Below are 15976 nucleotides of genomic sequence, written 5' to 3'. Positions count from 1 at the left end.
CAAAATCTCGACAAGAATTCTTCCTTCATTTTTATAAGCCATTTTCAAATCTTTTCCCTCTTCACTGAAAAAGCCGACACATAAGAACCTCTCTCGTAAAACGCTAAATCTCTCTACCCTTTCTACGCCGACAGCCGAAAATGCCTCTTATTCAAAAACCAAAGAAAGGAGGAACTCTTTCGTGAGAACTTAGGTTTTGAATTTATTATGTATTTTGAACTTTTGATTAAAAACATATAAGAATGAATAAAATATAATACAGATGCTAATACAGTAATTTCCAGCTTAATTTACAGTTGAAGTTGAGTAGTCTATGAAGCTTTCAAGTTGATACAGGTGGATATTCGTTGGTTGCTTTCTTTTTTCCTGATGTTTTTCATCTTCTCATCTATGCTTTTTCGCTCTCGCCTTCGGACGGATGTTCTTCCGGACTTTCAGTTCTGGCGCGTTCTATTTCTTCAGCTACAGACCATATCCTTCTCGGCTGGACGGGTGGGTCAGTGATTCCGGAGTTTGTTGACTTTGGAGGACTTGAGCCCAGGGAACTAGTCACGGACACTGCGGGCAACTGACTTGTAACGGGTCTTAGAATCTGATTCATCAACAGCTGGTGGTAGAGATGGGTCGCTGGCGGAAGCGATGGCAAGTGGCCCGGCGCTGCTACTCCTAGAAGTCCTGGACGAAGGCCAGGTAAAGTGGGAATCGTGGGCAAAGTAGAAGGAATCGCAGCTGTAGGAGCAGACGAGAATGTTGGTGACCTTCGACGAGGGGGCGACGGACAGGATGTCTGATCGTTGTTTCGAGCGTCGGTTTCTAGACAGAGATTATTGAAGATGTAAAAACAGTAAAAATCTGAATTTGAAATTGGATAGTAATTTTTCGAGCCCGATTTTAGCTATGTTTATTCAAGTCGACTTTTATTCAAGCTTCTGTACACCATTCTTTTAACAGAAGCTTGTCAGATCTCAAATTACTTCAATTTTTAACTCCCTAATAATTAAAAACGGGGAGTCCTTTTAACCTACCTCTTGATCGTTCTAGCTCTTCGGTTTCAGCTTCTAGCTCATCAGAGCCGTTAGCTTCTCGTGGCGTTTCCCAAGTCACTCGATTTTCCTTTTTCAGCCGGCGACGAGCATTAGCAAACCAAGTGCTCACTTGGGTAAGGCTCATGCTAAAATTGAAATGTTCGGCGGAAACGACGCTGTAAGCCGCTTACCTTGAGATGATCGCAAGAGTAATTTTTTCCGCCTTGGTTGGGTAAGGATTCCGCATGTGTTCCTCCAACCATTTCTTCAACGGCGCCGTGTTTTCTCGAGTAGCGTTTTTCCGGTGTCCATTCGATGGAAATCGTCCTGCAGAGCCATACCTAGAGGCGAAACTAAGTCAAAAAGCTACGTCTAAGCTGTCATTTTTTACATTTGCTCCGTAAAACATCGACATAATTCGATGTTAACTGCACATTTTACAACTCATTTAACTCGTTTTAAAATAAAATTTGTCTGGTAAGTATTGGCTGTTTTTATTGGACTTTACGGCGATGTTTTTTGCGTTGTTATTATTTCGCTACTAATTGGCGCAGCTGTCAACTTGACGCGTTACATGGTAATTACTAGTAGCCCGTAAACAGGCTCCTCATTACCGGTGATGAGTTTAATGTGCGATCTCATTTGCTTACCGGAAAGCATAGGCTTGCATCATCCCAGTGTCTGCGAACGGCGGCTGGTTGAAGACTCCATTCGCTGCTCCTCCATCCTAAAATAAATTAATTAAAGAAGTATCACAGGATGGTGATCAGGAGATCAAGTTCTTAACCTGACGTCAATTCAAATCGACACCTGAACTTTCGCCTTGTTCTTTAGTTTCTATTAATTGTTTTCTAATTTGACCGAATTTGATACAGAGAATTTCGACGACAGTGTTTCGTTCTTTTATCAGACTAAAAGTCATAAGATCCCACTCTTTTTTAGGAGAAATACGGAAAAAATGAGTTAACGAATTGACACCCTTATTTTTTGCCTGCCAATATCCAGGCGCTGAAAAAGTTAAAATGAAAAGCCGCGCAGCGGCTTTTTTTAAAACGAAGCGGCTTCGCCAGAATTTCAACAAGATTTAAATGACTATATTTATATATTTAATTTTATATTGAGTATAGTCATCTAAATCTTGTTAAAATTCTGGCGAAGCCGCTTTGCAGCTTCGTTATAAAAAAAGCCGCTGCGCGGCTTTTCATTTTAACTTTTTCAGCGCCTGGATATTGGCAGGCAAAAAATAAGGGTGTCAATTCGTTAACTCGACTTCTCGAGTTGGTGGCCTGAAGAAAGTAGATCTTGGTCCGCGAGTTTATCCCTTTATCTGCGTCAGGCTTTGAGTTCAAAGAACTGGGGCCCATTATACCATTATAAGATGCTTTTTAGTCAAAACATACATTACTAGCGCGACGAGTTGTGCCAATAATATTTCGCACTTATTATTTCCGCTAGAGCTGCTTCCTTTTATTCTCCGACTTTGATACCTCCCTGCGTAGATAAAAGCGAGATGTTTGAAGTTGGTATTTGGTAAATAACGCGACGAGCTTTGGCTATAATTACGAAAGCGTTACTTTCTTAGACCAGAAAACCAAGAAAAAATCAACAGTGTTAAAAGCCCCTTTGAAAGAGGCTAAGCTGCTTGAGCCAGGCATCACGAGCAAGAACAACCAGAGCAAGACGAGTTTAATCCTTATTCTGATGGATGGAGGCGAGATATTTTTTTGTTAAAATCAGCGATTTACCGGGCCATAAACAGCGAAAAACGAAGAGTACGGAAGATCAACCCACTGCGTGATTCCAACGCTGACGCGAACGAAAATGATCGATCGGAATCGGCGGCCGTGTTGATCATTGATCATACATACTTTCCGACAACTTCGGAATATAAACTCATAAAACTCTGAGGAAGAGCGCGAGCATCATTCACATCAGTCGACTGCTTCCGTACCTGGTCAATCCTCTCGCAAAGAAAGGAAATCCTGATTCCTTCCTTTTATACGCGTTTTTTTTTGTCTGAGGCCATGGAGAATACCAAAAGCTTTGGTCCGAAATTGCCCGCAAAACTTGTCAAGTAGAGCCCAAAATTGTCGATTTTCCGCGCTCTGATTGGCCACTTGCGCTTTATGACTCATAAGAAATCAAATAAACCTCTATGACTCATAACGAGCAAGTGGCCAATCAGAGCGCGGAAAAACGACAATTTTGGGCTCTACTTAACAAGTTTTTCGGACAATCTTGGACCAACAATTGACTTATCCTTATTTCTTCAATAAAAATTTCTAATTTTCGCACACTTGAGTCTGAAAAAAAAGACCGCTCTGGAATAGTGGTATCGATCCTTCTTTTGATTAAAATAATAGACCGCCCGGCTGTGGCTGTGGTGTACACTTAAAGATGGCGGTACTACAACAAAGAAGCGATTTCTTACTTGAATAATTGAAATTCGCTAAATAGGTGCTTATTAATAATCGCGTGTGGTTTCATTGTGAGGTTGAGTGTTAACCAACCGGTTGCCCAAATATTATTCCGTGGTTGATCGTTCCCTGCATGTCCGACAGATTCATTCAATTTTCACGACCCCGCACCTTTATCAATCTCAACTCAAGAGTCAGCATCTTTCTCTTCAAAGATGAAAATTCCACCCGCTCCAAGCGATAAAAAATGCTGAATAATGTCTCATTTTTTTTATTAAAACGACACATTTGTAGTAAATTCCAAGCGCTGGACGTAATTTTGTCTGGGAAAAAACATTATCCGTCATTTTCTTATTTGAAAATTTTAATAAATGATGTCTCTCTAAAGCTGTATAAATTACCTATATAATTTAAATTTTATGATTATGATTACGATTTCGTCGATTTTGAAATAAACGAAGCTAATAATGGTAATGGTAATAATTACATTAACTCTCGTAAATTGAATGCGATTCGTGTTTTGGGCGACAACTTCCGACAGGATTGTCCCCGGCCGGGCTCAACTTGACGTAGACCAGCGACGATCAGCTTCTCCGGTAAAACCTGAGCTACCAAAAATGATCAATTTACTCAATCACCCAGACGATGATTCTTTTCGCTAATGACTACTATGTAAAGTCGTAAGCAAAAATTGAATTGAAAAGTACTGAAATCATGGAAGACTCAATTTTGGATTCCAAAAATGGAAAATGGAAAATGGAGAATAGAAAATCATCTCCTTGAGTTTTTGCTAATTTGGGCCAACAAGTCATAGTTTCAATTAGCAACTGTTCTCAGCAGAACAAGTCAATAATGTTCATGCAAGGCTGACAGTAACAGCCACCCGCTAATTAGTTTTGTAACTACACTCTCTGTCAGAAACAGTCAGATGCCAATACTGTATCGTTTCAAAGACTCTGTGATCGCCGCTTTATGGTCATAACAAGAGACCTGCTTGTAATTGATTGTACAATAAAAATCAATTCCCGATTCTTGAGACCGCGATTCTGACTGACAAAATTGACATTAAAAAACGAGAAGCCGCAAGCGGCTTCTCGTTTTTTAACGATAATTTTTCTCATTCAGAAAAGTTGTACTCAGAATTGAAATCAAAAATCGGTGAGAAAAAACGATGAAAAAAGTCAAGTGATTGAGTGTGCTAAATTTGTGGGAAGAGGAGTAATGTTTCGTTCTTTTTTTGTTTGTAATAGTGAAATAGGCTATTTCCGAAAGTTATTTGGTTTCAAAACGATTTGCGACAATTTGTGATTTCGTTGCTTTTGTTGATTTTGTCCTTGCTTTTTTCTATTTTACTGTACCTGTAAGGCGGCTGGAGTTGGAGCCAAAAGACCAGCGCTAGTCAGAAGTGGTGTTGGAATTGGCAGGGCGGTGCTCGTAGCTGCTTGTGCTGTCGGAGGAGGCCAGGAGGAGGTGCCGATGTATCTTTGAAGGCCTTCTAGAGGCAGGTTTATGCTTCGTTGTCTCTGGAGATTTAGCGAGGCTTGGAGAAGACGGAGAGCATTCGGATCGCCGAGAAGACCGGGAAAGCCATTTTCGAGAGAGCCTGAATTGTAGAATTGATGATAGAGTTGATTGATTGTTTGGGATTTACCTAGAGTAGGGACAGGAACTCGGATTGAAGCTGCTTCTGGAAGTTGCCGATGGGGGCTGCTCCCGAGATTGTTTTCGGAGAGGTTTCTACTCGGTGGTGTTTGGCGCAAAATTGGAGAAGGGGTTTCTTCTCGTCGTTTCGTTTGAGAAGCATTCGTTTGAGCTTCGTCTTTTTCCATGTCCTTGGCCACGAATATTGGCTGAATCTCGTTATGATTATGTATTACAAACAGGCTCTTATATAGGGTCATCTATGTTACCAAAGTGGCGCTATTCCGACTAAAATGACGGTAATAACGATGTTGTACATGTTCGACGTAATAAATGTCAGACATTTAATCTGTCTCGGAAATTTCTATTGATTTTGTACTAGAGACTTACGTTGTTGTTGATTGCAGTCATACACGAGCTGGATTCGGGCAAAAGTGAAATGACCATGAAACAATCTCTCTTTTTGTTCAGCTGGTTTGGTTCTAGCGTTTCTTGGATTCTTGGTAAGCAAGCAAGGTATTCGTGTAAACTCGACAAAAGCTTGTAGTGCGCGATTAATGTAAGGGCGTAAGCAAAGCGCGCCGCCGAATCTTAACAGCGCCACCCTCTCGTAGTATTGTCTACACAAGAATTACACCGAGAGTTAGGGCTATATTCATGCCATATTTGCATCATGCGAACTAGTGCCATCTAGCGAAGAAAATTAAGTAGCATTTCGGAGCATCTGCGTCTCCGGAAACTGATGGGAAATAAGTTCCAGCCAGCCAAATATAAACTGAAGCGCTGAATTTTCTACTGTTATTACGGTAGAAAATTGAAAGTTGAGGACAAAAATTGATGATTTTGAAAAAAAATGTCATTTTTGGGGACAAAACAAATTTATGAAAGCTCATTTTTGGAAAGCCAATAAGATTGCTGTATTTGGCCTACCGGCCAATCAAAACCCTGATTCATAAAATCACCTCCAATAATTGGTTTAACCCATTTTTTGGCGCAAAAATTATTCTGTCAGCTTTTTTTGGGTTTTGGTGATTTTTGATTGGCTGGGATGGAAATAACTCGCATCTGATTGGTTGAAATACTGGTTTTTCTTTTTTAATTTCACGAGTTTTCAGGACGAAAAAATATTTTTAAAGGAGATATATTTTTTCGAAGTTGACTTTTTTGAAATTGCCGAATGTAAAATCCATAGAATACACACATCTGTTCGAGCTGTGGATCTATCTGTCACGTGAGTTGGGTTTTGTGACATTTAGTCGTTCAATTAGGGCAACACTTTTTCACGACTAACAATAGAAAATTAACATATCGGCGGCAGGGCCCGTGACAGTGATTGTTATGCCAATAGCACTCCGTCCGTTATTTATACATCCTTTCAATCTCGAGCGAAATGAAAATGTAATTAACTCAGTGTGAAGGAAGTATTGATTTCGCCAATTTATTCCGGAGCCACTCCTCGAATGGGACATCCATCAGCGCCGCGCTGGACTCAACAAAAGCGCTCAGTGTTTATGCTTTGAATCCTCTATTAGAATTTTTCCTCAAAATCTAAACACTGCCAAGCTCAATTCAAAACAAATTATCACGCTAAACAGTAAACTATAATTAATTGAATCGACCAACCATTTCCTTTTTTCATTCAGAAAGATTTTCACTCAATAAATGCTCCGCAACCTGTGCAGAAAACCTGAGTCAGGGTTCTGAAAAGGCTCTCATAAAAGCCGCGTAGCGGCTTTTTAAAAACGAAGCCGCAAAGCGGCTTCGCCAAAATTACCATTTCAATTCACTCAATGAATGCTCGCCAACCTGTGTAGATAACCTGAGTCAGGGTTCTGAAAAATATTCAATAAAAGCCGCATAGCGGCTTTTCAAAAAACAAAACAACCCTTTCAATATATTTTTTCAATTCTTTGCGGCTTCGCTTCGGAACCCTGACTCAGGTTTTCTACACAGGTTACCGAGCATTCATTGAGTGAGGTGAAACGGTAGTTCTGGGGAAGCCGATTCGCGGCTTTTTCTTAAAAAAAAGCCGCTACGCGGCTTTCATCAAAGTTTTTTCAGAACCCTGACTAAGGTTTTCTACATAGGTTGATACAGATCTACACAAGATTCCCGACTGTAACTTACTGTAATAGTAACTGTAATTGTAGCATATTGCTTTGGACAACTGTCAACATCTTATCCCTAATTATCTCAAAACTGTGGTTATTGATTTTGCCATTAATAACTACTAGTGTTTCTGTTAAGCTCAACCTGCAGCTGGGCGCATTATTTTCCTCATTTATCCGCTCACACATTTTAGCGGTTTTGACTGGACTCAAGCTATTGGCAACGAATTAAGAAGTTCATCTGTATCTCTTTCTGATCTCGAGAGCTTTGAAACGGTAATTGTTTCCGCGGGGAATGATCAAAACCTAATAGAGAAAGCAGTTGTTTCCGCAGGAGAGCTCTGATTCCGGACGTACTCGAGTACCATAATAATACAGATAATAATCCACAAACAAAAACGACTCGTAAAATTTATCGAACCAACTTTTGAACAGTGAATACCTAAGCTCGGCAACGTATGTAGAAAGCCTGACTCAGGGCCTGGAATAGCTTTAATGAAAAGCCGCGTAGCGGCTTTTTTCAAAACGAAGCCGCAAAGCGGTTTCGCAAATCAATCACCTTCTTAATCTATTCTTTATTTTGGCAAAGCCGCTTCGCTCAACGCTCTTTCAGGTCCTGAGTCAGTTTTTGTACACAGGTTGCCGAGCCCTGTTGAACAATGAATACGATTTATTGAAGTTCTAGTCCAAAAGAGTGAATGTTGATGAAAGATTTGCCATCCAGATCGTCGACTTTTTCCCGGATAAAAGCTTTCAAATAAACTTTTTAAATTTATTTACTATTTTTATCGATCCTGAGAATCATCAGCAATATCACTTTTTTGGATTTAACAAAATTAAAAATAATATTAATTCTCTGATTAATTCCATTATTTAAAAATCCTTTCTGAAAATCGTAAGTCCTCCATCTTGGCTCCTGAAATTCACCGCCTCTTCATTCCCATCTGGCAAAGTAATATCGGTAAAAGACTCGGAAGAGACTTGAAGACATTCGGAAAAAACTTGTTCAGTGCTCATCATCCCCGTTTTTATCCCCGGATCCTCCCAAGCTGTTTTCTTCTTTCGATCTCGCTTCCATTTCGCTCGGCGATTCTTGATTTTTAAGGATTTTCTTTATATATTTTCTTTACTTGGAACCAAACTTGAATCCTGCTTTCCGGGAGATCGAGGCTGGAAGAAATCACTTCTCGTAGAAAAATATCTAAATCAAACTACCGTTTATCCGACTGTTATTCGCATACCAGGATAATGTGTTCGGGAAAAGTATTCTTCCAGGCTCTAAAATGAGAAGTAGACTTGTGCAAATATTGAGATCAAGGAAGAAAACCTTTATTTGTGCATTCGTAAAGCGAGTTCTCGATCTTTTATTTTTCTCTTCCATTTTCCTTTTTCTTATTTTTTCCTTCAAAAGTTCACGCTCGACATTTCACACTGCTTATAAGCTTTCCTCCTTGTAATCAATTTTCATATTCTCTTAGAACTTTTGCACCTGGGGAAAATGCACAACGAATGGACCTGTCTTCTGCTCTTGATAAATTTTCGAGGAAAAAAGGTTGAAGTAAATAATTTATTTTGGAATGTGCCATTTTCAAATGTACAAGGTTCTGCATATTTTCAGAAAAGAAGGTGGAAGCACTTGTTTCGGAATTTCACAGGTTTTTGGGCGCCAAAGTGGACATGAATGAAGATGGATACCAGGGCGAGTACAGCAGATTCGCATTCGTCTGAGCAGAAAAGTCAGGAAGTGGTACCGCGGGCATCTGTGGAATTGACATTTGTGAAGGGAAGTAGGACATGGCTCCGACAAAGCTGGCAGGATTTGGCTGAGAGACGCCTGGCGGAGTGGAAACTGGTGGAGAGAGTTGTCGTCTTCCGTCGAGTTCCACGACTGGTGGTCCGTTCGAAAGGTCTTCAGACTGATCCAGATTAAGAATAGATCGGATCGAGTGCTTGTGCCCAGTGCTCACTGCTTTTGGCTTGACATTTGGCAGCGCGACGTTTGGAGGAGTGACGCCCGAGTCGAGATTGTAGACATTGACTTTCCGCGCCGTCTTCTTCAATTCTTGTTTGCACTTTTTGATTTCGCTTTGCTCCTGGAGCTCTTTTTCTTCTTCCGGCGAGCGTTTTCGTTTCAGAGTGGGCTTGCTCCTTGGTCGATGTTCCACCACGCCGGTAGGAGAATCGGCTCGCTCGCTGCTGCTCGAGGATGAAACTTTGTCTTCTTCGTTTTGTTTTGCTTCCTGTACCGGCGAGTTCCGGAGCATGTCGGCGGGGGAGAGGGGAAACGATGGGCTCAGACGTTTGGGGCTGAATTCGGAAAAACTCGAGCTTGGGGAGGATGACAACGAGCCAGAAGTAGAGTTGGCGTAGGAAAAGTTATTGCTAGGCATGGGCATCATAAAGCCGGATGTCTGAGAAGCCGGATGTTGAGCCTGAATTTGAGCATGTTGCTGTTGCTGTCTGTAAGCATGAGCCAGGGCGAAGGGGTTTAGCAGCGGGTTAGCGAATGGAGGAAGATCCGGTTGGCCTTTGAAATCGAGCGCTGGATTCGGAGAAGAGATGTCCTGCAAGATGACGTTTTCGAAGATGGTCATGGGATTACTGGGGTCGTGAGGGACGCCAGGCTTAGGAGTTCCGCTGAAGAAATCGTACACTTGGCGAAGATCCGCCACATAAGTCTTTCCTTCAGGAGCTTGGTACGCCACGGAGGTATTTTGCCGTTTATACATTTCTCCAGAAATAGCCTCGACGGCGACGGTCCAGAAGTTGCCCTTGCCGTTCGGTTTCGATGGATCGCGAAGGATTTGGCGAAAGCAGTCGTTTTGCGTGAGATTGTGGCGGACAGAGTCTTTCCAGCCGCGATAATCGCCCTAAAATTTGACTTTGAAATAATGGTTCCGGCGCGAAGGTTTATTGGAGATGCGATTTTATAGCGAGCGGCGAATTAGCTTTGCGACCACTTTCTTGGCAATTTTATGCAGGTCAAATTGAATGCTACTAATTACTTTCACTTTCTCACAAAAAGGGGGATGAGAAAGGGAGGGCCCTTGTGTATTTATGTTTTTGGTCTGAAGCATTCGAGAATATCTAGTTTAATCCCAGGCGTAATGAGCTTAGTGCTTGTTCTGCTGTAGTTTATTTTCATTTCTAACCTAGTACTGCTCCAGTGGCGCTTGGTGGTGCTCACAGGTGTTGAACAGTGCTAGTACTAAAGCTCGAGTTAGTCAAGCTCGAATAACAGTACCTTCAAGCCGGAAAATTCCGCTAAATCTCCGGCTTTCTAGGTCAAGGAAGGGGGCAAAATAAAATCTTATCAAATCAGGTCAAGGGGATTTTTATCTCTATTTGTCATAATAATTTCACCACGGGCAGGAGATCTACCTCTTGTAGAAGGATGTTCAACTTCGATTCTGAAGCCCTCTTGACCAGATGACATCACTTAGAAACTAGGGCCTAGTTACTAGGCCCCGATAATGGATTTTCTATTTTTCGCCGTATGTTGAGGAAATTTTTTTCTTACCTGAAAAAAGGGGAACATTTGCTCGATGTTCTTCAGAATTTCCCGGAGTCGAAGTTTTTTCGAAGGAGAAGATTGGATGCAGATGGCGACGAGGGCGACGTAGCTGTATGGAGGTTTTCCTCGGCGCTGATATCTGAAAAGATGTTTTTACAGGCTTTGTCGGAAATGGGTTAACCATAGGGCCCTAGAGGCCCCTTGAGCCCTTGAGATAGCCCGAGCACACGGGTCAACTCTTTCTTCCGTCCGCTGATTTCTGGGTGTCTATACAAAGTAGCCTGCTTTGATCTCCCCGCCGCCTGGAGCCGAAAAAAGGCTCAAGGAGGATCCTCTCTTGTGTCTCGAACCCCTATTCATTATAAACATAATCCCTTAATAGTCCTTGAGAAGGACCAAACTGCCGCCTCGACTTTTCCGCATGAGAGACCTGTGGATCGATACATTGCTCGGTATGGGGTCTGACAAATTATGGGCCAACCCCATAAGCGCCCTAAATAGCCTATACATAGACCGTTTTATCGTAATTACTTCCGACCCTGATCGATATTCGGAAATTCGGAAAAGCTCAAAATACTCTGATTGACAATCAGATCGTGATTTACGAGCTTTTCCGATCGGATCGACCGTCCTAAATTGTACTATCAACAAACTTTCAAGAAAACTAGGCTAAAAAATACTGATAAGAAAAAAGAGAGCTTATTATTTTTATTGCTCAAGTTGAAAGGGATGAATTGAGGCTGATCATGGCGGGAGGTAACGCCAGATCCTGCGGGCTTTTATGTTTCTTTTTTGGAACAATTGTGCAAAGCAAACGCCTTTTCAATCTTTCCAACCCCGGAACTGCTGGACGAGGCTGAGCAAACTTTAAAGTTTTTAAGTGTTCTATGCATTATTGAAAATTGTGGACGAACAAGTGAGCGGAAAGTTTTTCACTTCCGGAAATTATTCGGACAAAAAAGAAGCCTTTCCTTAGTAGGCTACTATATTTGAAAATTTTTTGAAATCAACGAGGACTCATCCAAAAATTCTTATTCGAAAAATGCTACTGAGGCTTTGACTGTACTTACTTTCGTTTGCCTTTGGTTTTTTCTGGCTCCATGTCGAGTTTCTGAGGAGTTTGGTTTTCTAGCATCATCATTGGTATGATAGTCTCTGTTTTAGCGCTGTTCTTGTCTCTAGCTTTGGCGTTGAAAATAATTGGTATTGGGTGTTTTATGTATTTGGGGATGATTTCGTTTCTGTTTGAGTCGTGTCCTTGCCGAGGTACTTTTTGAGCAAAATATTTCTCAGAGCGATGGCGCGCGAGTGCCCGAGCTCCGAATGGCCACCCGTTGGCTCAGCGCCAGCTGATGCCCATCGGACCAGCTCCAGCCTGGACTGCATGTAGGTGATTATGGAGGAGGTGCATTGGATGGCGATCCTGCAGGTGCGAGGCAATATAAAAGCAATCGGAAATTATGATGTGCTCGATTGATAAGGGGGCAAGTGACAGGTTCACCAGCTAGAATTATTTTGCTTCTCAGTTTGGGCATCTCAAAGTTCATTTTTGTCGGAAACTGTAAGCACGTGCGTATCTATAGATTTCAATTAAAAGCATTCAAGTTTCCTTTGAGGAAAACGACATCACTGGTAGCAGAATTTATGATTCGAGCAGTCAGAGGAGACGGATTAAACTGATCTGTCTGCCTAATAACGAGATTATTTCCCTTTACGGAAACTTAACTTATTCCATAGATGATATATCTGCTCTTTTCAAGATTCAGCAGTTCAGGATCTTCCTGAAATCATGGACTAATTTGGCCGATTAGGGCAGTTAACGAAAAACCCATGAAATGCAAGTTTTAGTGGCGATTTCAAGTCGCTATAATTTTGTGTTTATTGGTAAGTGTATTTGGTCGCTGGAGCAAAAAGATGCCTCTTGATAATGAAGTTGGGTAAAAACGCGTTTTTAGCGTAAAATCGAGCTGGCTTTGATCCCCTTGGCGAGTTATTCTGACCTCGATAGCGGGCCGCTGGGAACTCTTTGCTCAAAGTTGGTTGTTTACATCCGACCAGAGGGGCAGAATAATAAATACTGTTTGGCTGAATAACAGTACCGACGACTGTATCAAGCAGGGGCATCATCAGCTGGCAAGCAAGATTGACATACTTTTAGAAGGTCATTTTGAAACTTTCATCAAACAGCTTTTTTTCGCAAAAATTGTAATAGAAACTTGGATTACTAAAAAAGAGGAGAGAGATTCAAAAACATGAAACTCAAGGGCCCAGAAAACGAGAGCAAGGGCTTTTTTTGAATTGATTAACGGGTCAATCGGCCATTTTTTCCGAGGCCACTTGAGTTGAGCAAGACGAGATTTAACCCTCTCGAGCATGTTCAACAAGCCAAAGTCCTCTTTTCCAACTTTTCACAAAAGGGAGACTCCATCAGAGCAAATTCAGTAATCAGTCAAGGTAATTAGAGTTTCCCTTCTGATTTACTGTATATTGATCATTTCTGTTTACCTGTAGCTGTGACAAATTGCCACTGTCTCCCAGGTCCCCCTTTTCTGAGGAAATTGCAATTTGGATTCAACTTTACTTCCTGTCTCACACTTAACCGTAGCGAATTAGCGAAAATTGCTCCCACTGAGCATCAAAGGGAGCATTTTTTATAATTGCAAATTTGAATTTTACGAAAATGAGTTTGTGGATCTGTCAAACAAAGCGCAGTTGAGTCGTAATCGTAATAATCGGCTCTGAAAGGAGAAGAGCAGGCGGCAAGTTGAAAGGCGACTGATGCGCGATCAATTACGACTGACAAATTATTTCGGGACCGCTCTTCTGTTTCCGTTTTTAGGACAAACACTAGACCGTACCGAGAGGATTCACTTGAGAGAATAGCAAACAATACCGCTAAATATGGTACATTTCCCTGCGATTATGATGAGCTACGGTACTTTCAAACGGATGACAACGAGGAGACTCGATAAAAACTGACAGGACTCCTAAAATTTCGTCCCTTTTTGTCTCATTTGGCGAAAAGACTTGCTGTAACCAGGATTCGAACCTGGGTTGTCACGGCCACAACGTGAAGTACTAACCACTATACGATTACAGCTTGTAAGACTTCCGTATCAACACCCTTTCAAAATCAACCTCTTGGGTTTCCTGTCATTTGTTTCAAATAGCTGTTAATGCGGATGTCTTCCAAGCTGTAATCGTATAGTGGTTAGTACTTCACGTTGTGGCCGTGACAACCCAGGTTCGAATCCTGGTTACAGCAAATCTTTTTTGTTTTTCCGGACAAAAGGGATGAACTTTCGGAGCACCGGTCATTCTTGCCTTTGTTTTGCCCCTGCGGTTATCCTAAAAGCCTGCAAAAGAATGAAAAGATTGAGAAATGATGATTTAGTCAATCAACATTTTTGAGCATCTCGGTGGTCTTCAGTTCGAAAAGTTTATTGAGTCCAAATTTCATGAAGTCTTTCGAGTTCTGTCCCGCTCAAGCTCGCCCGAGCCTTGGACATGACAATTCCAAGTTTTTCAAGTTTCTCCTTTTTCGTCAATCGCAAAAGCTCGACCCAGCATTCCGCTACATTGTTCATCGAGCAACACTTTTCCGCGAAGATGAATTTGTTCAAATCCGTCCCTTCCAAAAGCCCTGAAAGCTCATATCAAAACCAGCTCAAGAATCAGCAAATTTCTTACGTAATCCTTGTCTCATGAATTGAACATTGACGGGCGCAGTTGAAGACAATTGAAAAGCGAGTTTTCCGACCGTTTTCGAGTTCTGCTCTTCTTTCAGCTCCAAAACCTACATTTGCCTTCCGCACACTTGCTCGACAGCCAGTACAATCGAGATTCATCCTCTCCCGCCCATTCTAGCGCCAAGTCCACGGTCCGTTTCAACACCTCCTTCGAGTCCGCTTTGAACAATTTTTCCAATGAATCTTGCGCCGCAGCTCGCTCCAAACCGCATTGAATATTTGCCAGTAGAAGTCGTTCATAATCATCAGTCGGGTTTTCAGTGCATATTTTGTCCTGGAAAGCTTCTGCCAACAGATGCGAACCTTGCTTGTTTAGGAAGTTGACTAGCACACCCCTTCTTAGCTCTTTTTAATTGGCTCTCCTTCCAGCGCTTCTTTGATCCTCAAAAGATGTTACCATCAAACTAGAAACTTCTATTGAGTTACCTCCCGATACATTCATCAATTCCGTCGAGTTGTTGCTCTGTCAAGAAAATTGCGAAATGATACTTCAAGGATAAACTGCCTGAGAACTTTTCAACATTAGTTTTGAACAGTTTTCTTGCAGCTTCAACCCTCCAGTTGTGAATTCCACCATGTACTTTGTCTGGTAAACCGTCGCCTCAGCTAGAACATCTGGTAAAAAAGCAACAGTACAGCTACTAACCTGTTTCGAACTCCATCAAAAGCACGACGAGTTTCTTGACCAACACTTCGATGGGATCCTTCATCTGTTTCGCGCACTTCAGCATTTCAAAATCAATCTCGGGTTCTCTGGAAACTTCTTTTTCGCCAGTTCTGCAATTTTCATCGCCGCAGCGCCCATGCTCAAATCCTTGTCGCTTTCGTTTTCTTCCGGCAATTTCCCGCCAAGGACTTCCAATCGTTTTCTCAGCTGCGCTGCGTTTATCAGCTCTACTCGAAAAAGCTACAGTCAGTTTTTATTGAAACTCCTAAAGGAATCGTTAAAAGTTTGGCATTTGAAACTGTTCCTGATCCCAAATTAGCGGTTCTTTGGGAAGCTGCATTTCCGCGCGCAACAAAATCTTCCTCGCCTGTTCTATTGATCCGTTTCTTTCGACTTGAAATCGAGCAGACTGCAGCCATCCTAGAAATAGTCCATTACAGTCTTTCTCTGGAGAGATAAGCTACCATGAACATTATGAGGGTGCATGGCAACAAATTCTTCGTAAAGTTTTGAGAGTTGAGTCCTCTTGTTCCATTTGGCGAGAAGATTTATGTGGGTCTGCCAGAGGTTCATATCTTGCGGCCAGAGACGATGAGCTCGCTTGAGCAGTCGATTGAGACGTTCGACAATTGGGTATTCGATCTCAGCGAGCTTTTCTTTGTACTGCGTTTTGTGGCGCCTCATTGTGATCAGCTTGATGATCATTGTATCCATATGAACTTTAGGAAGGGATAGAAAATTCTTATATTTTCATCAAGAAATCTTGGTTTTATCCCTTTCCGAAATCAATGAAATCGCGAAGTTCTGCCTCTCGTTTAATCAATTTGCCTTCTGCTTTCTTGCGTTTCATAACAA

The 15976-nt window shown here is 41.8% G+C and overlaps 4 protein-coding genes and 2 non-coding genes across 6 annotated transcripts; 1 reads left to right on the top strand and 5 right to left on the bottom strand.

Annotated features, from left to right (window-relative positions):
- Positions 1-302: 302 nt before the first annotated feature.
- On the bottom strand, positions 303-2887 carry LOC145697927 (uncharacterized). The gene is made up of 5 exons (XM_081775134.1): positions 2771-2887; positions 1676-1752; positions 1217-1366; positions 1026-1171; positions 303-813 (listed from the first exon to the last, which is right to left on the bottom strand). The coding sequence occupies exons 1-5, from the start codon at positions 2885-2887 to the stop codon at positions 389-391; spliced, it is 915 nt and encodes a 304-aa protein (XP_081631260.1). The 3' UTR covers positions 303-388.
- Positions 2888-4742: 1855 nt separating this feature from the next.
- Positions 4743-5602, bottom strand: LOC145700077 (uncharacterized). The gene is made up of 3 exons (XM_081777338.1): positions 5474-5602; positions 5094-5292; positions 4743-5045 (listed from the first exon to the last, which is right to left on the bottom strand). Exons 1-3 carry the CDS (start codon positions 5528-5530, stop codon positions 4792-4794), a joined length of 510 nt encoding a protein of 169 aa, XP_081633464.1. The 5' UTR covers positions 5531-5602; the 3' UTR covers positions 4743-4791.
- A 3159-nt stretch (positions 5603-8761) lies between these two features.
- LOC145696502 (uncharacterized) lies at positions 8762-11935 on the bottom strand. Its single transcript, XM_081773548.1, has 3 exons — positions 11776-11935; positions 10712-10844; positions 8762-10061 (listed from the first exon to the last, which is right to left on the bottom strand). The coding sequence occupies exons 1-3, from the start codon at positions 11844-11846 to the stop codon at positions 8841-8843; spliced, it is 1425 nt and encodes a 474-aa protein (XP_081629674.1). The 5' UTR covers positions 11847-11935; the 3' UTR covers positions 8762-8840.
- Positions 11936-13733: 1798 nt separating this feature from the next.
- Positions 13734-13805, bottom strand: TRNAH-GUG (transfer RNA histidin (anticodon GUG)). The gene has a single exon. It is a non-coding gene; the product is annotated as a tRNA-His (tRNA).
- A 93-nt stretch (positions 13806-13898) lies between these two features.
- TRNAH-GUG (transfer RNA histidin (anticodon GUG)) lies at positions 13899-13970 on the top strand. The gene has a single exon. It is a non-coding gene; the product is annotated as a tRNA-His (tRNA).
- Positions 13971-14121: 151 nt separating this feature from the next.
- On the bottom strand, positions 14122-15860 carry LOC145698700 (U3 small nucleolar RNA-associated protein 6 homolog). Its single transcript, XM_081775912.1, has 6 exons — positions 15586-15860; positions 15428-15541; positions 15101-15363; positions 14881-15060; positions 14396-14836; positions 14122-14348 (listed from the first exon to the last, which is right to left on the bottom strand). Exons 1-3 carry the CDS (start codon positions 15833-15835, stop codon positions 15179-15181), a joined length of 549 nt encoding a protein of 182 aa, XP_081632038.1. The 5' UTR covers positions 15836-15860; the 3' UTR covers positions 14122-14348; positions 14396-14836; positions 14881-15060; positions 15101-15178.
- Positions 15861-15976: the final 116 nt, after the last annotated feature.

This window comes from Oikopleura dioica, chromosome 2, assembly GCF_907165135.1.
Source record: "Oikopleura dioica chromosome 2, OKI2018_I68_1.0, whole genome shotgun sequence".
Taxonomy (NCBI): Eukaryota; Metazoa; Chordata; class Appendicularia; order Copelata; family Oikopleuridae; genus Oikopleura; species Oikopleura dioica.
This window is presented reverse-complemented; position numbering and strand designations above follow the sequence as displayed.

Bases quoted from the DNA above. Each gene is read 5' to 3' on its own strand.
- LOC145697927 (XM_081775134.1), bottom strand. From the start codon at position 2,887: ATGATCAATGATCAACACGGCCGCCGATTCCGATCGATCATTTTCGTT. The intron at 1,172-1,216 runs GTAAGCGGCTTA...TTTCAATTTTAG, and splicing joins ACTCTTGCGATCATCTCAAG to CATGAGCCTTACCCAAGTGA. The intron at 814-1,025 runs GTAGGTTAAAAG...ATCTCTGTCTAG, and splicing joins AGAGCTAGAACGATCAAGAG to AAACCGACGCTCGAAACAAC.
- LOC145700077 (XM_081777338.1), bottom strand. From the start codon at position 5,530: ATGGTCATTTCACTTTTGCCCGAATCCAGCTCGTGTATGACTGCAATC. The intron at 5,293-5,473 runs GTAAGTCTCTAG...AACGAGATTCAG, and splicing joins TGACTGCAATCAACAACAAC to CCAATATTCGTGGCCAAGGA. The intron at 5,046-5,093 runs GTAAATCCCAAA...TCTACAATTCAG, and splicing joins AGTTCCTGTCCCTACTCTAG to GCTCTCTCGAAAATGGCTTT.
- LOC145696502 (XM_081773548.1), bottom strand. From the start codon at position 11,846: ATGATGATGCTAGAAAACCAAACTCCTCAGAAACTCGACATGGAGCCA. The intron at 10,845-11,775 runs GTAAGTACAGTC...ACATCTTTTCAG, and splicing joins AAAACCAAAGGCAAACGAAA to ATATCAGCGCCGAGGAAAAC. The intron at 10,062-10,711 runs GTAAGAAAAAAA...GTCAAATTTTAG, and splicing joins AAATGTTCCCCTTTTTTCAG to GGCGATTATCGCGGCTGGAA.
- LOC145698700 (XM_081775912.1), bottom strand. From the start codon at position 15,835: ATGGATACAATGATCATCAAGCTGATCACAATGAGGCGCCACAAAACG. The intron at 15,542-15,585 runs GTAGCTTATCTC...GACTATTTCTAG, and splicing joins GCACCCTCATAATGTTCATG to GATGGCTGCAGTCTGCTCGA. The intron at 15,364-15,427 runs AGGAACAGTTTC...AAAACTGACTGT, and splicing joins AGAACCGCTAATTTGGGATC to AGCTTTTTCGAGTAGAGCTG.